The sequence below is a fragment of the Lethenteron reissneri genome, chromosome 25 (assembly GCF_015708825.2).
Source record: "Lethenteron reissneri isolate LAM-NWPU_2019-01 chromosome 25, ASM1570882v1, whole genome shotgun sequence".
In the NCBI taxonomy this organism is placed as follows: Eukaryota; Metazoa; Chordata; class Hyperoartia; order Petromyzontiformes; family Petromyzontidae; genus Lethenteron; species Lethenteron reissneri.
The window spans coordinates 12471197-12497672 of record NC_083803.1 but is presented as its reverse complement, the minus strand read 5'-3'; the positions used below and the strand labels follow the sequence as shown (position 1 = coordinate 12497672).

The 26476-nt window shown below is 44.2% G+C and overlaps 1 protein-coding gene across 1 annotated transcript in view; it reads right to left on the bottom strand.

Annotated features, from left to right (window-relative positions):
* Positions 1-26476, bottom strand: part of LOC133347248 (protein Smaug homolog 1-like) — a 60399-nt gene that overhangs the window by 8455 nt on the left and 25468 nt on the right. Inside the window, 12 exon segments of the mRNA XM_061559358.1 lie at positions 1010-1079; positions 1081-1188; positions 1768-2023; positions 2336-2457; positions 3434-3519; positions 4960-5193; positions 6913-7030; positions 8737-8845; positions 11696-11804; positions 12223-12528; positions 15643-15880; positions 19123-19505. Coding sequence (XP_061415342.1) covers positions 1010-1079; positions 1081-1188; positions 1768-2023; positions 2336-2457; positions 3434-3519; positions 4960-5193; positions 6913-7030; positions 8737-8845; positions 11696-11804; positions 12223-12528; positions 15643-15880; positions 19123-19505 — 2139 coding nt within the window.

The window sequence follows — 26476 nt, the reverse complement described above, 5'->3', positions numbered from 1 at the left end:
GCAGGGTGGGTTTGTTGAGCTATCAAATGTGGCCAGGTGTCTTCTGAAAAATAATACACATTCCTAAGGAGGGAGCTGGGAGGAACGTTGAGTTGCTCGGTCAATGGCCAGGGTCAACAGCGGCGTGGTGTATTCCGCAAATATGGCCGACTGTGAGGGCGGGCACAAGCCGGCGTGAGTAGGTGAAACGTTGAGTTTTATAAGGCCACCACGGGGTGACCAGCCCCTCCCCACCCAGCCCACCCCTCCCACCCCCCACCCAACCCCACCCTCCCTAGCCAGCCCCTCCCCACCCAGCCCCTCCTCACCCTCCCCACCCATCCCCTCCTCACCCTCCCCACCCATCCCCTCCCCACCCTCCCCTCTCCACCCAGCCAGCCAACTGTTCGGATAGCTACAGACTTAATGCTGCTTGGAAGTGAATCATCAAATAATACATTGTGTAAATGCATGCCGATACAGGCCACCATACTTCACTAGGGATTATCGTTGGCATGGCTATTTTACTACACACAATGGCAGGAAGTATAAGATCAATGGGCCCGCAGAATGCACGTTGATTCGTCAATCCCCCCCCATTTTGCGCAAGAAGAGTGCAAAAGTGTTGTCATCACATCTAAGGCACGAAACAGGATGACTTCTCCAAAAATGTAGCTGTTGCCTGATGAAGCTAGTTGTAATTACTGGCGAAATGTCGTACTCAGATTGTAAATGTTGTGGCTTGGCTCTCCAACACACCGTTGTGCTGTAGTAGTAACGAATTGGCATGTTCTGTTTACATGACAACCCTTACTAATTGGCTGTGTCGGGTGGTGGCGGGTTCAACGACACATTTTATATTCATGGGATCTAACCCAAAAAAAACCTGTATTATGAATATTGGTCGCGAAAGTGTACATGTTAAATGGACTACCTTTCCGATACTTTGCACTCCTATCGTGTTTTTGTAGCATTTGTCGTTGTAACATTCTGACCAACCCTTGATCCAGGGTGACGGTATGTCGCTCACCTGACTGCTGACACAGCAGCATGGCCTGCGGGGAGACGGTCATGGGGAGGGAACGCGTGCGCTGCACCGAAGCCGTGCGGGCGTGGCGCCGCAACGCCACCGCTTCCGCTGGCTGCTCCTCCACCACCGCCGCTGGGGCTACCAGAGCTCCCAGGCAGGACTCCCCCGAACCATAAGTTCTGTTCAAAAGGGAGGCAACATCTGGTCGTGAATAATATTCAGCAGGATCTCAAACCATCAAGACACTTGCTAAATGCAAGCGAGACCAAACGTTGATCCTTTCTGAGCAATAAGTCTTCCTCCCTTCTCAAATCCTCGCGCAATTTTCACTCAATGTATTTGTGTGTCACAGGACTGAGAAGTGGTGTCAGCTTGCGGACGTCTTCATCCAGCAGTGATCATGGCTGTTGATGATGATGGAAATCAAATATATAAATGTATTAATATATGGAGTATCTGGCAAAAATCTATCATAAATTTTAGTATCCATATACAAAACCTCAAAACGAAATAAACAAAATCTGGGTTTAAATGTTCTCATCCACCTTCAAGCCCATCATCAATGATGGAAATATAATTTATGAATCTCTTCATAGCACTGCGACCTATATTCTGACTACATAACATGATTCATATGTCAGTATTAACATTCATCTAATGGCCATGAGAGAGGCACCTTCATCCAGCAGTAGACAGATCATGGCTGATGATTAATGACGACGATGACCTACCTAATGTGGCCAGCAAATGACGCTCACCTGCCGACCCTTAGCAGGCGCGATGACCGGGCTGCTGAGCGAGGCACGTGGAGGCGTGGAAACGAGGCCGTTGTTGCCGGGACCCATGAGACCCAGGCGGCCGCTACCCGGCAGGCTACGGTGCGGTGCAGGGAATGGGCGCGAGGCCCAGCGACTCCCCGATAGGCCGCACACCGAGCTGGCCGGCGCACCCCCCAGCACACTGCCGCCACCTCCCACGCCCGGCAGGGAACTGGACTGGCCAAACATTCCCCACCTTCACAAAGGAGAAACAAAACAACAACAACAAAAACTCAATTCGTGTAATGAGTCTGCGAAAGAGGCTGTGAGTAAAACTGACGCGTTAACTATGGGAGAGCAACACCTCCCCGAGATTTCTCCAAATTACCAGTGCCGAAAATATCTCTGGGTTGTGAGCTCCAATTGCGTTGAGTTAATCTCCCCCATGGTTGTTACACGTGGTAAAATCTCGCCATCCAAGCAGTCACAACACAATTCAGCTATCCTTGTACATAATTCGGCTATCTGTAGAGCTTGTGAATAGATCACGAAAAAAAGTGGTAAAGACCCCCGGGAGGGCTGCCGGAACGCCTGCATCTCGAAGAGGGCACGTCGCGGGAAGACGCGCAGCAACTTCTGCACTTGCAGCTTCCACGAAACCAGGCGCTTTTTCTGAGTCTCCGTGAAGGCCTGAGAGAAAAGCACACAATTCACATCATTACATGGTACTTTGCTCCGGTTTTTCCACCTTTGACAAACAACCTACTCGCCCACCTCGCAAATGGAGTCACACAAAAGCGCCTCTCCAAATGAGAACACTATCACTGGAAAGCCCAGTTTGTCGGTTATATTTATCCGAACGATTTCTACTCTGAATATCCCCATGTTTGTCAAATCAGAATCTTTATTTGGACTGCAGGAATCCGATGAGCTATGAAGCTCTTTTTCACAGATGTCCAGCACGGGCGGGTCATCAATACAAAACACGATGAGTGCAAGAAAAAAGAGAAAATTGTAAGAAAGTCACTAAATATAAATGAATAATATCTACATATAAATAATAACAAACTATATAAATTGTTGGTAAAATGGCGAAAGTCTACCATTTTATTTTGGACATTCCAATATCGGACGTAGTGTTGTTCTCTGATGAATTTAATGTGGACTTCTGCGGCTGTGTAATTCTCTCTTCTTAACACCAGATTACCCAGTGGCATTTGTTGAACGGGTAACACCTTATTATTAATGACTCTTGATGTCATACCAGAATTTCCACTAGTTAAGCAAATGTTAGTGGGAAACACTGGTTCAGAAGGCTCAGTAGTTAACTTGATTTTATTTCACAGATGAACACACCTTAAGAGTTTTGTTTTACATCATAGGGGCCAGATTTTCATCTGGTCAGATTGAGCACTTACGATGACATTTACTCAAGTGCTATGACAAACAAACTGACACACTGACTGAAGGTGATCCAGGAAGTCAACATTTTCATCCTATGGAGACATTGACCAACACCATAAGAAGGTGTAAGATATATCTCTGACTCAAGATAACTCATGGAGATTGACCAGTGGCCAACTGTATATTTGAACAAAGGAGACACTTTGCCCCCGACACAGCACAGGGTGAATATGGAGTCAAAGACTCATGAAGGCAGGCTTACCTCATGGACCAAACACTTGTCAAGGAGCTGCAGGTATGAGGCAACACTGTCTTCATCCGGATGTGACACAAGAAGCTGTGTGCACACTGGGCAGGCAACACAAAAGCACATCTATGCATCGCAGCATACAGTAATTCCTCGTTTAACGCGTTAGGTGCGTCTTGGGAAGTGCTACGTCAGGCGGAAATGCGTTCATCCAAAACAATTTCCACAAAATAATTAATGCAAGGATAAAGTTTGGCAAGAGGTGTGCGTGCACACATGAATCTTATGGCGGTACCCCGGGGTGCCATAGTACCCCGTCTCTCGCATAATGTCGGTGATGCAGTCACTTTTAGACCGTTGATGGTCGGCGATGCGGCAATCGACTCATCTCGACGAGCTGTACACGATGCACTATTCAAAGTTGCATTTGTCGACAACAGATTTTTTTATGCTATAATGTTTGGCGTTTCGACATCGCGGAGTAGCACTGATTTCGGATTGATTGGTACCCCAGTCACGGAGATTAAGTACACCCCTGGAAAAAATAGTGTCCGAGAAATAAAATATTGAATTGCCTCGGTCATTTTGTATTATTTGGTACCCCGGGGTACCGCCATAAGGATCACATAGTAAGATGGCAGGACAAAGAACTGAGATGAGGGTACGACGCATACTTTATCCTTCCGTGTGCGTATATACGCGAAAATAGTTCGTCATCAACTCCTCAGAAACCGCGTTATAATGGGCACGTTATGCATTGTGCGAAAAGTGTTCCCGAATAGAAGAATCGTATTATAGAGAAAACGCGTTGTGTGAAAATGCATTAAGCGAGGACTTACTGTATACGTAGTGCAATTATTTTTACTGTTCTATGTCATTATTCTAAAAAGCACGACATGCAAGTACTGCTTAGTTACAGATCTCTACAACAGCCGACGACTCGAACAAAACATCACACACATTGCTCTTTTATGCTGTGTTATGGACATGCGAGGTTATGAACTGACCACTGATCTAGATGTTCACCACTTCCTCAATCAGCCCCTGTATCCAAACCAGTGGATTTCAGGCATGTGCCACATGTCCAATAATCCTGCTTAAACATCAGGCAACCTTGCAATGCACAGAAATGTATACACCATTTTCACTGTACAACCAAAGATCAAGGTTCATTTTCCACTGCACAAGCCGAGGAATGCTGCTGACGTCACACACAAATAACACGCCTAGATGGATGTAGATAATGCAGACATTGTGTCTTTCCAGTGTAAATGACTGGAGAGATACAATGAATGCATAATTGTCCACAGCCCTGGCCCTGCTTGGCCCTGAACCGTATTGAGACGTGTTGTGAGGGTTAACGAATCGGCTTGATAAATACCCAATGGGAAACCACCTATACCGTGCAGGCCCGGCTTGGATGTACCAGTGGAAAAAAGCCTATCAATTGCCTAATCATGCTCAGCGAATGAAGGACGAGAGAGGCATCCTCCGATTAGCAGGGTTGGCTACGTACGGTGCGAAATATGTTCAACAAATACCTTTGCCCATGACGCGCGTAAACTGGCCCGGCAGATCCCCCTCGCTCACATGGGTTCCCTCATTTGCCGCACCCGCTGAACCCCCGAGGCCATCACCATGTGCGGCAGACAGGGTTCCCAGGCCACTAAAGTCGCTCCTCTCCATTCCTGCCAATGGCGGACGTCCTGAGACGCTGGGGCTGTTCCCAACCTCCCTTCGTCTTGCCGGGGATGAATTGCCACAGCTCCCACTGTCTGCAACAAATGCATTTCAAGCAATCAGTTCATCTGTTTGCTGGCAAACAAGCACAATCAAGGGATGGGAAGACATCTCCAGTGGTTCAGCTGCACCCCTCTAGCCACTCATATAAGTGTAGTGTCTCGAAATTACTCACACTGACACGGAGTAACAGGTCACCTGCTTACACTTTATTAATCATACTCTCGCACCCGATGTAGGCACTCCTAAGACTGCCTTCCACTGTTACCACACACTCTGCTTCTCCTACTAGCCGCTCTCATCTACTCCGCAACTCACCTATTCCGCACCTCGCCTACTCCCTCCTATCTCGCTGCTCCCTTCTCCTACGCTGCCCCGTACCCACCCACACGTCTGTCCCGGGCGGGGGGGTTCAGCCAACACCCGCCCGGCGACGGCGTGAGGGGCGAGGTCCTGTTGACGGCTCGAGCGACAGCGGCGAGATGTCGTCACTCCTATTTACACCCCTCCTCATTCCGAGTCCTCACGTGCTCCACACTTAAGCGGTCGCCTCCACGGCGTCTGTCGCACTCATTAATCCCTAATCATCACCCCCATCTCCCGTCTTTCTGGCACCAACCTCATGCTCCAATGCGCACACCTGCTCGTCTAATTGCACCCGCTAAACTGTGCGCACTGCGTACATCTCTACTCTACAGAAGGTTGACTGATAATTATCATGGCCTTGAGGGAAAGCTTGTCGAAATGCAGATAGTTACGCAAAGAATGCAGTTAAATACAGGTTACAGGTCGGTGTAATTAAGAATCCCTGATTATGTAATAATAGAGTTTTAGCAGCACTCCCATAAAAGGAGGCCCATGGACTTTTTGATCACACCTCATAAGATGCCTGTGCCTTATGAGGCAACACTTAAATTTCTGAAGGTTCTTATACCTTGCTTTGTAAAAAAACAAGAAGTAGTAATGTTCAATGGTTCCACTGTCTGGAACAAGTGTATTTTAAGTTGGTTATTGTCAGTTCACTCAAGACAGCTGGGGTTGCATTTATCTGCATTGACTCCTGTGTCAAGTTTCATTTCTTGCAGCAGGCGAGTCATCGGCAATTTGACGGGTACTTTGGTAATACTCTGTATAAATTACAAAGCAACCAACGGTAGTGCTATGGCCGCATGCTGTACATATTTTTGAAATGTTGTGAGCTTAAATCTCAATCTTGGGTTAACTGCCAAATTATTCCTCTGGGATTGATAAAATAAGTGCAGAGTGGGAAATCTAGAATCGTCCTGGGGAAAGCTTCGACTTCAGGAAGGAAAGCTGGGATGCTCACTTCGGTCTCAGGGCCTCCAAAGGTGATAAAAACGCCATTCTATAATTCTTAGCTCATCGCTGATCAGAAGATATCCAGGCACGCTTGAGCAACATCACATCCAAGTGACATTGTGCACCGGCCCGATGCAGAGAAGTACCAGTGGTAGATGCTGCTCCGGTCATTCTAATAGCGGCTTTTGACTAGCCATCGAACAATGACGGTTGCCACATCGTGCGCTTTCAGATGTGCTTCTGCGTTCGTCTGGAACGCTCTTCCTTCTGATATCAGAAAGCCACAGGAGCTATGCACTTTTAAATCTAGATTGAAAACTAATTTCTTTAGAACTGCTATGTGTTTAGTTTGTTGTTCTTCCCCGCAACTTCGATTTGCACGGTTGGCTACGTACGGTGTGAAACTAGTTCAACATACGTACATACATGCTCACCTTGGTGAGCACTGGGTGCAGAAGCACTCGCCGGCGAGTACATCTTAATGGGCGTCAGGATCATCTGGTGCAGTTCCTGCAGTGCGGCTCGTACCAAGCTACCGCCTTCCATTATGTCCTGCGAATGCAGAGAGAACCAGGGTCAGTGGTTGAGAATAGTGATGACACAGCCTAACAGACAGAAATATCATGACCACCTAATCTATTGTTCATAAAAGTAGTGTAACTCTTCAACGCCCCCCCCAGCGGTGCGATGATTTTACCCGACTGAAGGTTGCGATTCGAATTAGAAATCTATGCTGTCCAAATTTTACCATTTCATTTATACTGTTGGCATTTGAATGGTAGTGTACATTCAATTGGCCTCCATGTAACGTAAGCATATACATTACATGCAATTTCCACGAATAATAAATCGATTATCATGTTTCAATGCGAGTATTGTGAGCAATTATTTTTTTATTGAAATATCGATGCATCTTTCCATGCCTAATTCATAACTTGAAACATCAAAGTGCACCCCTCCCTGCTTGAATAAGAGTGATGCAGATCTGAGTGACTTTCCTGAGCGTTAGGAATCCACATTCTTAGGCAGGGACCACTGCCTCCACATGACAACCCTGGACTTCCAGCAAATTAATTATATAGTTTTCATGCAAATGAAATCATCGCCTCCCGACCTGGACTTTAACTTACATCCTTCAGGTTATAAGTGAAGCACAAACTTCTGATTCGGAGTTGAGTGCTTAAACACAGAGCCACCCAGACAATTTATATATATGGCATATTTTGGACTTGATTAAATGATTAAAAAGGATGCAGACAAGCTGCCAAAGGTAAAAAAAAAAAAGTATTTTCAAAAGCAGACCGTAACCCGACTTCTAAATCGTACGCAATTTAAGGGAATCCCAAGTAACCAGTGCACAATGTTACATTAATGAAATATATATTTTTGCCTATGCTCTGCTGCCACCTTTTGGGCATCTGCACAATAACAGATGGCATTTTCAGGGCTGGCCAAGGTAGAAGATGAAGTTACAACGTTGACAATGAACTGCAGTTGTAGAGAATTAAGAAAAGGTAGTGCAGGCATGCAGTGGCTTTAATTCAACAATACATGGGGAATGGCTAATAAGTGATCGTACTGAATTAGCCAACAGCTTAAAGAAGCAATTGTGCTTAATGTTACCAAACTATAAAAAAAACACATCATTCTATAAGAATAGGTTTTACCCTTTCTGGCAATAAAACATGTGTTAAGATGTTAAAACACCAAACTGAAACCTTTTGCAAGGAATCATGTCTGCATTAACCATATATATGCAGACATGATTCCTTGCAAAAGGTTTCCGTTTGGTGTTTTAACATCTTAACACCTGTTTCATTGCCAGAACGGGTAAAACCTATTCTTATATTTTGATACTGGCAAGGGAGGTCCCATGACAATATCACTCGACAGCACCGAGGCACTCGATAGTAACCGAAGAAATAAAATATATCCAAGCGCAGGACAGTGTGCCACCTTTATAGCTGTCAACTTCCACTTCACAATTTGAAATCCAGAAAACTAATATGGCACAACTTCCACCATGCCCCATTGTCATGGTGTAATGGAGGGGGGGGGGGCGGTTACAGCTCTCAGCTTGTGACAGCACTCCAATGTGGCTGTAATGTCCTGTCAGTGGGAACGACTTTCAAATCGTATTTCTCACGAGCAAAGCATCAAATTCGTGATGCACAGCCCAAGCATAGGTCCACAGCACAGCTGTTTGCATCGTCTCTTCCCGTTCAACCGAAGAGAAACCGACTGCGTTAGCTCCTCACCTTCTCGAGAGAGTGCAGCACATCGTGGCGCTCGCGCAGCTTTTGCACACTGAGAGCGATCTTGTGTCGAGCCCCCTTGGTGACGCACTGTGCGGGCCAAGCGAACGCCAGCACGTTCGAACACAAAGCAGTGGGATCGATTACTCGCGATGCAAACGCAAAATTAAGATCCAACTTTGAGTGCAGCAGCAGCAGCAACTGCAGTGTTTAGAGGTGGGTGAGAATGCGAGCACAAATGAACGTTATAGCAAAAAGGCTGAGAGACCATCATGATCTGGAACTGAATGACAGATGCACAGACAGCTTCCAGCCGACAGATGGCAGTGACAGATGCTGTGAAGCAGCTGTTGCTCACCCACAACCCAGGGGACACCAACGAGTATTCTGCCCAGCTGTCCGCCAAAGCTAACTCATATTGCATCATAACATACATTGGGAGGCAAACTCTACAACGATGTACATTTTTACCACTATCAGGGCCGCCAATGGAGACAGGCACCATCAATCTTGATTTGAAGCTTTCGTCACTGCAGGATATCCATACTCTTTGGTTCTTTCGGTAATGTCACGTAGGTAGAAAAATAAAATAAAATCACTTTGGGAAATGAGACAGTGTTGACTTGTGTTAACAGTGGGTATTCATTCATTCACACAAACATGCCATCATTGTAAATGAGTACACAACAGCTGAAATATTAAAAGGCACTTTCTTGTTGTGCACATACAAACCTTTGTACATCTACTGCTGGATGAGGGCCTTCCTATGCCACGCGGGTCGTGGGGGTTATATTTGGCCAGACCTCACCATGCTAGTCAGTGCGGAATGAAGGCAGTAAAATCAATTGTACTGCACTTCTGTGCTACGCAACATGTCACTCCGCAGACTATAACCTGTTGTGTATGGAAATGACCCATCCAAGCATTATTCAGGCTCGAGTCTACTTACTGTCTGAGATCTGATGAGACCAGGTGAAAGGGCATTGAACTTTCTTAAAAAAATATTTAGCAAAACCGTGGCTATGTAGACAGATATTAAGCTTGGTGAACATGTTTATCACTCAACTACAATGTCTTTTAAGGATAACTCAACTACTGTGTGACCCCCCACTAAAATTACTTTGGCTGTGCCGAGAGGTATTCAAATCATTTGTAAAGAAAGTTGAAAATATTTGCTTAAATACGGATGCTCAGCTAAATCCTCACAAAACAGATTTAGCAGCACCGACGGCTCAACTTCAATACTGTGTATGAGGCACATACCACAAGTGGACAACTATCTATTAAGCCCAATGGTTAACGTATCACCAAGTTTAACAAAATATGTTAAACAGGCACACACGTGTGTTGATAGTAGTTATGCCACGTGTTTTTATGAGAACAATACTTGAAAGACTTAAGCTAAGACTCTACCTCCAGTAACGTTGCATATGACATCATGCCTAAAGAGTCAAGCCATGCTGTTTGCCAAGCGTCACGGACTGTTGGATGATGTATGGGCACGGGACTGCTGTGCAAATGGTTTTCGGATTACCATCCAAAGAAATAACACGTTACCGCGGTTTTTGTTATTCCACGTGGAAGCATGTGATCTCCACTCACACAGTAATTCAACAAACACTGCTCACGTTAATCTTGCAAACATGAGGGGACAGTCACCCACAGCCATGAGAACGTCTATGTTGCATGTGCGTACAAATTCATCAATCGTTGTGTGCTGTGTATTTCATAGAATCTAAACAGTAACTAAAATATCAGAACAGAGTAGAAAGTAGTTTAATACAATGACAGAAAAAAGTGAAAATGGAGATGCTTTCTTGCTTAAATGAATGCGCAAAAGGTGTGAAACAATGCTCTGTTTTACAACATTAGAATTGCAGCGTGTTCTTATGAGACAGCTGCAATTCTAATGGGCTGAAGTGGTAAACACAACAATCAGTAAACAACTAGACATTAACCCTAAAGGTTTTCTTTAAAAAAGTATCAAAAGTCAAAATGTCTTTGCTTAAATGAGCATCGTGGGAGTGTCAGAGGTTGGAAGCTCTGCCTTTCCTCTTCTGATAACACCTTTCACCAATCTCTCATATCTCTCTTCTGATTACAACTCATACCTCTATTACATATATTCTGAAAAAATGTCCTGCTTCTTAGGTTTCTTCTGAATACATCTCCTGCCTCTTATCTTTCTCGCTTAGAAATTAATATCCGGTGTCTTTCATAGATCTCTCATCTGAAGACATCTCATTTATCACTTACACATCCATTTAGAAAATATCTCTATTAATACATGTGGCAAGCCGCTGTTTGCTTTCATCGTTCCACCCTTCAGTGTAAAACGTTTGGACATGCCTCGTTTATGGTGCAGCAAGTTGGTGTGATGGGCATGATAGGCCTTCCTAGCCATTTCCACACATGCATTTCAACAGAATAATTTAAGTAATGTAGACAAATCACTGTCAAGCAAACACCCTGCTTTCAAAAGTTTAACATAAATATGTCATTTAATTCCGTTGGCCATCAAGTTGGCGTCCTGGCTCATGGTTAATGCATTGTTGGCGATAGTTGCAGGCAAAGATTACCATAAAATTGTCCAAACAAAATCATGTCATTTGCCCTGCCCAGCTATAACATACTAATTTAAGCGAGAAAATAAAATGTATTATGATAATTTTACATAGAGCTATTGGGTGTCAGTATCTCATTTAACTTAAAACACTGGTTTAGTCATTCATGGCGGGAGTCTGGATTAAAATGCTGGATCTCACTGGTGGCTGCCGAGAACTCTGACGCTCACGTAGCCCACGAGCTATCCAGTTGCCCAACTGCGCTTCAGCGTTTTTAATGTCTTCAGCAGGAGACCTGCTTTTGTTAATTTCCCGACATAATTCATCACGCAGCTGTGGGATTTTAAACACTTGAAGATCATTGGTCTCAATGGCAAACTCAAGTCAGCACAGTTACCTGGTGCTCCAGGTGTTTCTCGGTGAGCGACATCATCTCCTCGTAGGTCAGCTGGGAGAAGAGTCCTGCATATTTGTGGAGCCGAAGGCTTTTAAGCCACGCCGGCACATCTGAGAAAAACGGGCAGTTGCAGGGTAATTCAGAAAATGCAAATTAAAATCGATTGTGTGTTAATCAATAGAACGACGTACATGCACAGCTCATTTGTCAATACAACGAGGGAAGAGGGCTACCCCACACGCCCTGCTGATCATGCGGGTGATTTGACCGTACAACAACCACACTAGTCCATCTGAGATGATGAACGCAAGCAACATAGATGTTGGAGAATACAAGAACACAACTTTGGATTTTGCTGTATTGCCCTGTGCTGCCCACCATAAAGCTTTTATACTATCCAGCCTCAACCCTGTATAGCTTTTCGAATTTGATTCCGGGCGATATGGTGGTAGGCAACAGTAAAACCTCTAAACCCTATCCTTCGCGTGCTTGTCCTCCACGCCTGCCACACCCTGCACCCGTGCTCACCCCGCATGCCGCTGCCCTCCTCCAGGAAGGTGTTACGAGCGAGGGGTGGCCCGTCGTCAGGGTGATCCCCGCTGCTGCCGCCGCTGCCCGATGACGCCACGCTGCCCTGTGGCGAGAGCGGGGCATGCGGCTCCGATGGCGGCAGGCACACCACGTAGGGGGGTGGTGGTGGCGGCTGCGGCGGCGGTGGGTGGGCGTGCAAGCCTGGTACGCCCCGCGGGCGTAGGTCCTCGTGCGACAGCCACTGGTGCGCCAGGCTGGAGGCTGCCGAGGTGGGTGTGGGAGACGCCGAGCGCTTCAGCAGACCTGGGGACCAGTGAGCGGGCAATGCACAAAAAGGTCGTCGTGATCTCCTGCTCAATTGAGCATCGCGGCGGTGCTCATCTTCTTTTATAATGGTCCTAAGCCAGCGGTGGATATACAACACTCCCGATGGTAGGTGCAAGTTTTTACATTGGATGGTGGTGCCTTTTAAGAGCAACCAACTCCACCAAAGCGTATGTAACTTAACATTCTATTTTGTAAGTGCATAGCAAGGCTGTCCCAGGATGAACAAACAAACGTGAGGTGTTGTTACGAGAAAAGTTTACTTTTTTCTCGAGTTAAATAATTATGCTTTTTGGAAATAGTGAAGTCTCATTAAAATGTATGCATTTTCTACATTATAATGAATATGAATATACTCTCATCTGTGCCTATGTGTGTGTCTCTCTCTGTGTGTCTCTGTGTTATCTCTCTCCGCTTGTGTGTCTGTCTATGTGTCTCCGTGTCTGTGTTTTGTCTCTCTCAAATTTAGCAATCTTTGGAAGAATGTAATCAACCAGGTAGGGTGTTGACTGTTGTTAGCCGACTCTCTGTGCTGTATTGCATTATATTTCTAAGTATACTAGGTTTGTTTTCTCTTTCATTTGTACCTGATGATTGCTTGTGTTGCAATCGAAACGTCGTATGCTATTATTTAATTTATTTTTCTTTCTAAGTGACTTTACCGAGAGAACCAAAGAGTGACGACAACAAATAATTACCCGCAAATAAAAACTTTATACGTTACTCATCACTGTGGTTGTCATCTGTCTTGAACCACTCAATCAAACTAAATAAATCATTAATCTGTTGGCTTGACTTCACAAACACTCGAGGAATAAAAATGGTCCACAGATCAATATGCCATTTGACGTCATAGCCACATGTGACATCACGTAGCACCATGTGCTGGCTTGCCTGATGCAGTTTGTAGGCCATAATCATAGGCAATCATTGTGAAGATATCATCTTCCAATGGATGAATCATCATGCTCGTATAAAGGTGAGATTTTCCACTGTAGGCAAATTTTTATTTCACCAGAACTTTGGAACTACGTTCATCTAATGCAACGCAACATAAGTATGTGCATTTAACATGCTTACATTATGTATCATGAATAATGTTATTCGAGGATATCGCTATACTATGAATTATTACGTGTTAATAAATGTGGACAAGAGAGATTCTGAGTGGAAATTGGGCAAATCAAGTTTCTTCCAACGACTCATTTATAAGTTTTAGCTGAAAGGTCAGCAACTTTGAAGCTCAGAATGGAACGTCACAGAAAATAATTGTAGATACAATCATGAAACGCACATTAAAAAGTAGCCATTCAAAGGTTTAAAGTTATCCTCCAATGTTCTATAGCCACAAACCTTCGAGGATGGGTGTCAAGTGTGTATCTGGCAGAGGGTAGTGAGAAGGTACGGTGTGATAACAGAAATAGCAGTAGCCTTGATCGTATCTTGAACTTGTACAAATCCTATGAACTTAATAGGCACCTATTTTAGTCTTGGACAACACACATTGGAACTTGCTGTACGCAATTAGCCCGACACATTTAATACAACGTTCGTCCACCCTCTGCGTTTAATCCATGCCCAGTGGCCTGACACAGGTATCTTGCCTAAGCTGCTATTGCTCTGGGACCGCATGTGCCCTCTGTAACAGTCTGCCACCCGGCAGCTAAAATTAAACTGCTGCCACTTTCTCTTTAAATCACCCACCGTGTCCTGTCTCCACTTCCTGCACAGTCTCGCACCCACTTCATCTCCCCATCATCCATGCAGCGTGTACAAAACTCTTTGGGCATGTTTCGTGATGGGTACTGCAAGATGCGACCATGTCCGTCCAGTGCTCGCCGAGCAGCATTGGCTTCGGGTTGCCGAACGAATGCATTGTAAGGTCGCACTCATGACACACAAAGTGCTTGCCACAAATTACCCACAATACCGTGCTGATTTCATCAAGGAGCGCAAACCATCACGCAAATTCTGGTAATCGTCGCAGCAGCGGCTTTTGGCTAGCCATTACACAGACGGTCACTGCATCGCGTGCTCTCAGATGCTCTGCCACGGCCATCTGGAACGCGCTTACGTCCCATATTAGGAAACAACTGGAGCTATGTACTTTTAAATCTCGATGTAAAACAAATTTCTTTAGAAGTGATTTTTGTGTTTAGTTTAACATCCTTCCTCCGCACCTCTGATTAGCACAGTTGGCAATGTACGATGTGAAAGAAGTTCAACATTCACATATATCCCCAAAGCAACCCCAGACATAATCTCAATCACTGACACGTTGAAAAACTGGCAATAGCAACACCGAGGGTACATGTAGAAATTGGTGCATTTATTCACAACACCTCCTGCCTATGCCTTCCGGCCGGAAAGCCTCGGCTTCGAAAGCACAGCTAAAGCTTTGCTAAGTGGCAGGCACAGTTGTTGACAGTCTCTAATTCTGTGGCCAGTTCCAAGAACCTTAAAAATAGTGAATAAAAAAAGCACAAAGTTTTTTTTACGATAGATGTGCTGCTGGAAGCTCAGAGGTTCAGATTTTTTTTCGTAGCCTAAAGGGTCAATGTACATTAACAAGGATTTATGGATATTCATAGCCTACAGTACTCAATCATCATTGTGTTTATAAAAGTACTTTACATTATAAGTTTTAGTTCATGTTACTTCAATAAAAACTTAAAATATCTATGTTTAGATCTGCCTGTGTGCCTCCATATCAGTGGCAAGTAGTTTCAAGTGGTATCTGAACTTGGATTGGCTCTCCACTAGGTTGACACGGCCTTAAATCAGTATCTGCCACCATGCTATTGATATTTACACTGGGGAAATGAGGTTGGCCAGCAATGATGCTCAAAACGTCATCTCTATCCCTGCCATCATTGCCTTGAAGAGGTGTTCGTTCTTAGTATTTGTTCACTGCCTTATACATGTTTGTGCAAAAGTGTTGTACAGAGACTGTGTGTGTAAGGTATGATTCACGTGAGAGCGTGAGACATGCTGAGAAAGGGGTGTTGCGTTTGTGCTTTCGATTATTGAAAACAATAGTTAAATAAGTTTTGTTAAATGAACCAAGGCCTCTGCAGCGGAAGTTCGCCTCACCAGTGCTACCGCTCAGGCCGTTCCCAGAGAGAGCTCCTCCGTGGCCATTTTCCTGCCAGCCGAGGCTGCCGTGGTGGGCAGCAGCCATCCCAGAATCCCGTGCGTGGTGCTGCGGAGGTTGATGCCAGCCATTGAGACGGCCTGTTGAGTGGCGACGCTGGTGGCCCAGGAGAACGGAGGTGTTCACTCCGCAGCCACCGACACCATCTTGGCTGAAGCCTCCTGGAGATGCCACCTGCTGCACGAAGTATCACAATAAGGTCCACTTCTCCACCAAGACTGCATTGAGTTCTAGATTTGAAGCTTTCGTGACTGCAAGGATTCATACTCTTAGTTCTTTCGGTAAAGTCACGTAGGTAAAAAATGAAATTAAAATTAATAAAATTTATAAAAAATAAAAACATTAAAATCACGACGTCATAGGTAAAAAAAATGAAATTAAAATTAATAAAAATAGAAACAATAAAATCACGACGTCGTGATTTTATTGTTTTTATTTTTTTATTAATTTTATTAATTTTAATTTCATTTTTTACCTACGTGACTTTACCGAAAGAACTAAGAGTACTGCATTGAGTGCCTAAAGCCCAGTTAAACATTGAAGTCGTCGACATGGATAACCACTCATTTGTTTCAACAAATATAATCTTGTAAAAACATCACCAAAATGGCTTTAATGTGAAGCAACCTTGACGCACGTTAAAGCAACATCACCAGGTTGTGCAGTGTATTTTGGTTGCCTCGCCAAATTGTATGGTGAATCAAGGATATTCTATTTTTTTCTTAACTTTATCAGTGCAATAATGATTTACAAAAGGCAAAAGTCAGTCTACCTATTGAAGTGAATGTGGGCTGGCCCTCATCTCCATTGGTGGCCATGAAAAAATTGGTTGAAATAACACATTCTCATGGTGGTACAAATCTCCCACTTGACTTTCCACAAAGTGATGCTCATTTTATCGACCCTCAGAGGAGTTATGATGTGAGGTGACCATCAACCAGGCTTAAATGTTACGATCTTATGATCGCTCTAAGCACACAACTGTCTGGCCAGATAGGCTCTTAATTGGCCTTTGATGACTGCCTAAATCACTAGTTGCACAATACAGATTTACAGTCCTATATTAAAATGCGGACAAAACAAACTTCAACATGTTCCACGTTTATGGCTATTTTCTCACAAAGTAAAATAAATGGAATGACACAATGGTCAGAGTGAAAGTCTATGAGAAGGTATAATTGACCAAAAGCATGAACTTCCATGGCAAAGCATTTGGATTTCGTCTGCTCACTTATTTTATCGGTTGCGGTAAGAATTACGTGTTTATTATCCTTGACCAGTGGAACATTTGTGCAACAGCTAAATGACTCAAGGCCCCAGACCAAAAGCAGATCCATCTTTCTTTTTTTCAAATAATTGTTTGTGCTAGATATTTTATATTCTGGGAAAACTTAGCCAAGTTATCCTCAAGTTGTGCTACGAATATGACGTAAGAGCATGCGATTCCTCTTCACATAGTCCTACTAAGTATGAGTGAGGTTTGGAAAGGGCATTAATTATTTAAACATTAGTATAGCTTTCACTACTCCAGACATTCCGTTTTAAAGAGAAGAGCGACACCAAAGCACAACGATCCTATTGTATTTTAGGTTATGCAACCACAATTATTTTCAGCCCCCAATAATTAAATAGTAATAATTATTTGTGATAAATATAAATGGGATTAAATAATCCCATTTGCAGGTGCTATTTATATTGATGCATCACAAGCCTTTACAAGAAGGCAGCTTAGGGAGGCCTTCATCAAGCAGTGCATTGATTATGACTAACAATGATGAGGACTTGAATAACATCTGCCCAGGTGATTCAGTGGCAGAACACTCAACGCACAATTGTATGGTTACGAGTTTGAATCCTGGTCAGGGGTCAACTCAGTCCTTTCATTCCTGAAGTCCAAAATGTGTCCTATAGATAGTCTGGACCATGCTGTGGGAATGCAGATTTTCCACCATTGGTTCAGGGCCTCCAATAGATGTGCAGTATATACATACACACTCTACTTCACTAAAAACGATCCACCAAAACAATTACCACGGAGCACCCATTAATATCTGCAGAGTGGCCAGGTGCATTGGTTTCTAAAATAACTTGCCTAGATCCTCTATCAACCAATCCAAGATTTATGATGCACAGTACTCAGAAAAAAAACTGATGCAAGCATGGATAGCACTGGGCATATTAAACAATTAAACTAAACAGGAGGGGAAAGGAAATATTTTTAGTCTGGTCTTAAAAGCACCGATTGTCACGGCTGACTGAATTTCAGTCAGCTGACTTTTCCAGACCACCGGCGTTGCAGATGAAAAGCTCCGTTTGTCATCCTAAACAGAATGGTTTTCACACACGGCAGTGTCATCCTAGATGAGCGTAGATTACGTAATGGTACGTATGGGTGGATTGCATCACTCAGGTAGGTTTGTTGACCGGTTGTCTTTGCTAGAAAAGCGAGCACTGAAATCTTGAATTGAACTCTCTTATGCACTGGCAAGAAGTGAAACTCCTTCAAAGGCTGGTAAGAAGTGGGGCAAGGGTATTGTGTAGACGCTGCCGAGGCCATCGTTTACTCCGTACAGCAACAGTCAAGGAGTGTGGAAACAAGACTACATGCGATGATGGTACTTGCGACATCTTTGCGTATGCAATATATGTAATTTCTAAGGTGACACGGAGCTCGGGCGTGACGAGTGCATGACCGGATTAACTCGCTGATAGGCAATTCAAAGGAGTGATGTTTGTCGAGTGTAATGGCCAGCAACTTGAGATTCTTTTGTTTATATCGAACTGCCCGCCACAACAATGGAAACTGGCATGCTCAAACATAGTAACGTCCGATGTGTAGCAATCTAACCCATTTCTTCTGGATCTGAAAGCTCATAGCAATTACCCTAAAACATTGCATTCGTCACTGCACCCTAAAATTATTCTACACAAAGTGATTTTGGAAAATGATGACGCGAAAATTATTGTCAAGATCTTTGCTTTATAATCATGTACAATCACGTACTTTTTCACAATTGCAAAACAGAACTTATCTCAATGGGTCATTTCACCTGGTGAAATAATGTCTAGGAATTAATGAATATTTCAAATGATGGCAGCATGAGAAACATCAGTGATGAGTATTCTGCTTGATGTACTGTACCTGGTAATTCCATCAGAAAGTCGTGTCTAAGTAACACGAAAATGCTCTGCAATTGCCCGATTGTTCTATATTCTTGGCAAGTAATTTCAAGCAATGGGCACAATGAATCAGTAGCTTGAATGGTTGACATTTGAAGCAAGAATGGCTTTGCATCATTTTGTATAAACAACTGTGTGTGAACCAAGCATAAGCACTGCTGGGATGGGAAAATGTTTACTGTTCGCATGTCCTTACAAAGGCCTTCCACACCTACCCGCCAGTGGCACAGTCACCTCACCTGGTGGTGTTGACTGTGGTGGTGGTGCTGGTGGTGCCGCTCGCTTGGCGGGCAGTCCACCGAGCCCCTCCGGCCAAGCGACGTGGCTGTTGTCCCGGAGCCGCCTCTGCCGCTGCTGCCCGCCTCCTCCAGGCTGTTGAGCCAGCCTGCCAATCCGCCACGGTCATCGGCGTCCAGCGCCGGGTGAATGAGGGCATACGATAGCAGCTGGCGCGCCTCGTCAACACGGCGGCCCGTGTCGAGCGCCTGGGCGAGCGCGCGGGGTAGCAGCGCCAGGTAGCCGGCCTTGGCTTCTGCATTGCCGGGCTTGAGCAGCGGTAGATGTGACAGCAGGAGGGGCACGGCCTTGTCCAGTGGCTCGTGCTGCCACTGCCCAATGCAGGCTACAGCAAAAGCAGGGCAAGGCAGAGCATGAGGCTAATGGATTAGGACCATACATTGATGTAGCTGCCAACACAAAAAAGTACAAACAAACACTGAGTAAGCTCCAAAGTGCCTTAAAGGAAGATGGATTCCTAAAAATAAAATGGCTCTTCTCTTGTAGCTACATAGCGATCTTGTGGTGTTCTGGGCTGTCTGGCCCAGGGTTTGAGCTTAGTGAATGACAAAAAAACTAAAGTTTTCAAGTGACTTTTAGTAGTGCCATGGTAGATCTTTAGTGACATAACTGCAGTGATGTATTGAACAGTACAAGGGTCACGATACTGACATTACATCGTGTGACGTCAGGGGAATGATGCTAAGGTCTGCATTACCAGGTCAGGAATCCATTTGCTGTACTGGCAATAATCTGGTCACCTCACACCCAAATGGGTTTGTGAGTGTTACAGTCCATGATGAAATAATGTCGTGGACCTATATATAGTGCATATGAATCGGACACAATATCTGGTGAGGCACTGGCACTTGAATACACTGCCCTCAAATCGGGCCATCTTGTATGAATTCTATGAACTACACTCCCATATTGGAGCAGGACATACCAGTGAAGAGTATCTCTGTCTGCCAAGTTTGGATATCCTCATAGAGGACATTGTCAAATTGTGAATCACCTACACTGTAGATATTAACTTTTGGAACTGCAGCCAAGCCTGCCTTAACATGTCCTTTAGCTGCGAGCTTGGCAATACCCAACCTGCTTTGTTTCGCAAACTCGGCCCTTCATGGGGATCTTTGTAATGGTGTTTGTAACTTAAGTAAACTTTTGGCCACCTGATGATGATGATGATTGCTTGATTGCTTGTGTTGCAGTCGAAACGTCGTGATAATTTTATTGTTTTATATTTGTATTATTTTATTGTTTCCCTTCTACGTGACTTTACCGAAAGAACCAAGAATATAATAAGAATATAAACAAGTGTATTTTTCTTCTTGGTTCTTTCGGTAAAGTCACGTAGAAGGGAAGTAATAAAATAATAAAAATAAAACATAATCAAATAATTCTAACGACGTTTCGGACACAACGCAAGCAGCCGTCCTCAGGTGAAGACCAGGTCTGTCAGGGAGACAGCGTGACTTTACCGAAAGAACCAAGAAGATGAATCCCTGCAGTCACGAAAGCTTTAAATCGAAATTTAAGTGTATTTTTGCTCAGAGATGCCTACGCCACATCCTTATATCTTGAAGAACTTCAGATGTACAACAATTTCGTGAGACATTTTCAAGAATATCGTGACGAGCGGAGTTGACCGTACAAAAAGTGGTGCAAAGCAGCACACTAATGTGGAGATGCAGATAAGCACATATATCGACACACCATCATTATGGAGGAAGATTAGTAAACAAGCAATAGACAGATAGTTGTTTCTCCACTGTAGATTATTGCGGTTTACAAGAGACAGCCTCGTGATGTCAGATAATCAACTCATTGAGGTGCATTGTGTCACTCGTTTGAGCAACCACTGTCTGCAACTATCTATCACCGAACCTCTACAACTCTGTGTGCCCCAATACATTTACTGAAGACAATTTCACCGACGCAGCTCACCAACTCGTTATTACATTCACACAAACGTACTGTACATGTGGCCCCTGCGCACTCACTCACCCCTCCCCCTGTAACAAACTCGTGTGGGGGCACACCCGGGGGCATATTCCCCGGGCCCCAACATCTCCGATCTGGGCACCCCGTGGAAAGGGTGAGTGTGACGGGTACTGCAAGATCCAAATGTATCTCTCCAGTGCTCGCCGAGCTGCATTGGATTCCAGTTGCCGAACGAATACATGAGGTCGCACTCATCACTCACAAAGTGCTTGTCACAAATGAACCACAATACCTTGCTGATCTCGTCAAGGTGCATAAACCATCACGCGAACTCTGGTCATCCTCGCAGCGGTTTTTGGCGAGCTATCGAACAAAGACGGTCACTGCATTGCGCGCTTACAGATGCGCTTCTGCGGCCACCTGGAAAGCGTTTCCTTCCGATATGAGGAAGCCACTTTGAGATATGCACAATTAAATCTAGACTGAAAACTGATTTCTTTACAACTACCTTTTGTGTTTAGGTTGTTGTCCTTCCCCCGCACCTCCGATTAGCACGGTTCCCACCTCCTCAAACGCAACCTCCACAGCGCCCCCTCCCTCCCCCATGGTGCACACTTCACCCCTTTCACCCCTTTCCTAAGCTACGTGCGCAACCACCCGCTCGGAGTCGTATGAAGAGCAATGTATTATTTTTTTACTTTGTACTCAATTGCGCAAAAAACTATACGGATCTCGGCAATGGCATTGGTAAACGTTGTGGCTAAATTCGCAGCGACCAGAATATGGGGCTTTATAATGAAAATGGTGACGTGACTATGGACAAACGGACGGGGCAGACAAACAGTGAGGGTTTGATGTCAATATTCCTAAAGCTGCCTTAAAAATTATCTACAATAATATTCCAATTGTGATTTGAGGCATCGCGTCATTTACCGCAATAGCTACAGTAAAAAAACCCGATCACAAAACGACCTCTAAAGTCACTTCCAATAGGGTTCTACTTCAACAAAGAGTACTTTTATTGCACAAAAACTTGACGTTTTCGGTTGAGTGAAAACCCAAATTTTATACGTGATGGCTGTTTGTACAGTTACTGACTTGTGTCACTTGAAAACTTGCTCAAATCCTGAGCGATTGCCGAGCTTTGAACTAAAGATCCCGGTAACTCTACTTCCTTCACACTCCGCCACTGTTGTGTAGTGAGTACAGCGAAAAGCAAAAAAAGCCACCGCAGTGAAAGCACATGGGCATTACACTGGGCGAGTTGGCCAGACAGCTGTTTACTGCAACAGCACGGCTGTAAGAATGTTAAGTGCGACCAAATGTTACTTTCTTTACAGCACCTGTGGCCAGCCATACCACTTTCGCTGCATGCAGCGTGAAGCAATGCCACTATAGCAAGAAAAAACATGTTACTTTTGAGTGTTGTGCAGCACCCATTTCATCTACACTGGGGTGTCCTAAGCCAGCGATGGAAATTCCACACGAATGTGGCAGGGCCCGGCATCTCTACAGGATAATCACTACTGATCTGTCACCAAGTGGTACTGATATTATATTCTAGCACTCCAGTTTTCTTTACCTAACAGCCCAATGAGGATTTGAGGTTTTCTTGGGTAAACAAATAACTAAAAATCACCGTAGTCAACCCCGAAACAGACTTTCACGCATGACATACAATTTGAAGCTTGTGGCTAACCACTGGCTAATCCCAATCATGATGAATCGACATTGCCACCATGGCAAAGTACTCATGTTGATACTGCCACTGAAAACATTGTAAAAACAGCAGCAGCAACTACCTAGTTATACTTCATTCACACAGCACTAGTCCTACATATGGAGGCTTTGTGACAAATTGTTTTTATCTGGAGGAATGAAACCAACTTCATTGCAGCAAGGCCAAGGAAATATCTCTACGTGTTGTATGTACGTCGAACTTTTCACACCGAACGTAGCCAAGCGTGCTAATCGGAGGTGCGGGCGAAGGACAACAAACTAAACACAAAAAGCAGTTCTAAAGAAATGAGTGTTCAAGAGAGATTTTACAAAAGCATAGCTCCAGCGGCTTCCTACAACAGCAACATGAACAAGTTAACGAGCAAATCGGGTAGTGACACCAAAGGGAGCACATTGTCACCGACGATGAAATGTGTGGTCGATGGACGAGAGAAGTTGACCACGTGATTTGAGTTCAATAAACAAATTTGGAATGCAGTACGCTATGAGGTGGTGGGTAACGTTTGAGAGGAAAGCCCCTTGTGCACCCTTCAGCAGCAACACCCTTTGGTTGCACATTGCTCATTGGAAGATCGTAGGAAATCACAAGTAGCAATGCATAGTGAGACCCACCACCATCCGTACAAGCTCAAAGAAGAAATATGGCACAGAGAGGGCAGCAACCGCTCAATGTCGAGTGGTTGTTGCCCCCCCCCCCCCCCCCCCCCCCCCCACCGTGTACATAACCGCAGAAAGATGCATTTGTGTAAAAACAGCAGGCAAAGTGACCGTGTGCAATCTGGCCCTCTAATAATAAACGCTCTCAGATGAGCCTCATCATGCCGGCTGCCTCACCAGCATGACCAATCATAACAGGAAACATTTCGATGCAAACAGCTCATAAGAGCCCCATTTTTAGCACACGAATCGTGTAAAGAGGCCAGCTTGCTGAGGTCACACACACACACACACAGATTCATCAGCAGTTACTCAGCCCTTCCCTGTTCTTAATTAAATGTATTTGATTTAACCAGGGCAAACCGCCGTTGCTTAGAGATAGCTATTGTTAATTTCACATTGCTAAACATGAATCTGATTGTATAATGGCAGCATTCAACTCTAATACAAAGCAAGTAGATAATAAAAAAAATGTGACTTGAACTTGCAATGCTCAGCGTTTGCAGTGGGTTGGGTTTTGTTGTCGTCTGTTGTTGGTTAACTCGATGAATTATCATATACACATTCCTTGAAGGTCTACTACGGTCATACAAGTAATTTTCCTCGGCCTACATTTCAATGAAATAACGTTGGTTAATATTTGTTCAAACCTGTACAACACACAACAGGGAGATACAATATTCATATATAGGTAATTAAGTTGAAGGGCATTGTCAAGATTCGGCTTTTGTCCTTTACGTACTTGTAACAAAATGAGCATTAGGCCGCGCTCAAAGTGATGCTGAGAAAGCGGTGAAAATTCGACTTCATTCATAGGAATTCCAAGTTGACTTCCTTCACACTGTTACTCACATTATTGACCCCAGAAGGACGGATAGGCGAATAGAACCCTTGGCCAGGATTTAAGTTTCAAGTTAGGCACTTTGCCATGACACCATCCTGTTTCTGCTTAATAATACTACTACACAATGGCACTCTTGCAAATGATGTCACAGGGTCTTAACATTTTCCTACAATTATCAAGGGATGTTGGAAATTGAATAGTGCAAACTGGCAAGGAGCGCGCACACCAACTGCTAGAATGTGCAGTCACGCCTCATAAAAAGGTTAGATTGTTCATGTATGGTAGCACCTTGTTCATCAAGGACATTTGTGCATACCATGTGCAGTCTACAAGACACATGAGATACTATACACACACTTTTTTCGTGCTTCACTGCCAAAATACCAAATACTGTAAAGCAGTGTAGGTTAGGCCACTATCATCTGTCGGTAAGTAAATCTACAAACTTACAAACTTTGATCCTGCACAACACTGCGATCTCCGGAGATAATTTTCAAAACATGTCATTGCTCAATGGCAGTGGTTCACGTACTCTGTTATGAATCCAAATATCGCTGAGATGTATCAGAATAGCACAGATCACAGCAGTATGGTAGACGAGGAAAAATACACTAAGGTGATGATAAAACAGAAAGGCACGGCAGGGCTGGATCATGTGTATAGAGCTATTCATTGCCGTCCCAAATACACTAATTCTCTCCAGACACAGAAGGCACAGGTCAAGTCTCGGGGCATGGTAGTAGTAGAGCAAACATCCAGCCAGTACTCTGGCAGACACTAATGTCAACGGAGAATAAACCTGAGTGAGCATCTGCAAATCATAACCCATCGTACATCATCCACACATGTGTGTATGTATATAAACAAGGGGAGCAGCGGTGCAGTGGTTAGTGCACTGCACTTGAATCCCAACGACCTGGGTTAAATGCCAAAACTTGCAGAATAGTGGCATATAAAGCATGAACCTGGTGTGGCATGTAAATGTAAGACATTTTTGGGGGAAAAAGGCAGCTGGGCATGCTGCTGCCCACACCACCCCCTTCAAGTGCTGTGCTGGCTGTGACAGGTGCTCACTTACAGCACTTGCTTCTGTGGTGTACATGCCTCTATGGGGGATATTTGTCTTTATATATAAAGTCCAGTCTCTGTGCAACTGCCTACCCAATACCCCACTGGCCTCGCCACATGGGGAACGTGGCATTTGGCACAAGTGTCTTACCCAGACGGGGCGGTGGGTGTAGGGGTCCGTGTGCGGTTTGCGGGGATGGGTGAGGGGCAATGTCACCACACTGCCAACTCAAACGGCTGCTATAAGAAAAATCATTTTGAAATAATTTTGTAACCAAGTGTAGCTTGGACTGGCTTGGACTGGTTGACTATTGGGTTGTTTGGTCAAACTGTGAAAAGAAGATGAATCGGGAGGAGATTGCTGTTTTGCCGAGAATTCTTAACTCCAAATGTTTCTATCTAACTAAACTTGCATTTTCATGTCCTTTTCTCAAGCAAATAACAACCTAGTTAAGTTAAAAAACCTCTAGTGCCATGCATTCAGTAGTTCTATATTCTGCAAAAAAAGTGTTAACATAAGCAACCATTTTTTTTAAATCACATTTTTAGTGGATAATTTATATATTGCAGGTGTGCAATGTCAGCATTTTATTTGGCAGCAGGAACTCAGACAGACAAACAGAAAAGTTGAAGAAATTAATATTTGAAAGGTAGTAAGTGCACTTTTGAAGTATGTATAACATGTTTAAGTTCCTTAAAGGAAGCCAATATTTTGCTTTGGTCTCGTTTAAAAAAGAAAGTGCATGCAGACACTAAAAATGGCAAGTGCTCCAACGTCCAACTTTTGACCCTTTATATAACTTATAATTCTATTCTATTCTTGCTTTTGACAACAATAAGCGATATGTTGCTTTGCGACGCCATGCTAAACAAGCTTCCGTCTTGTGTTGCCTCCGAAACGTCGTGATTTAATATATTTGTTTTCTTTTTTAACCTACGTGACTTTACCGAAAAAACCGAAGAGTATGGATCCTTGCCGTCACGAAAACTTCCAATCTAGAATTATAAACAAAATGACCAGACTTCTCTAATTCAACAACTTTAAAAGCTCTGCTTTAACA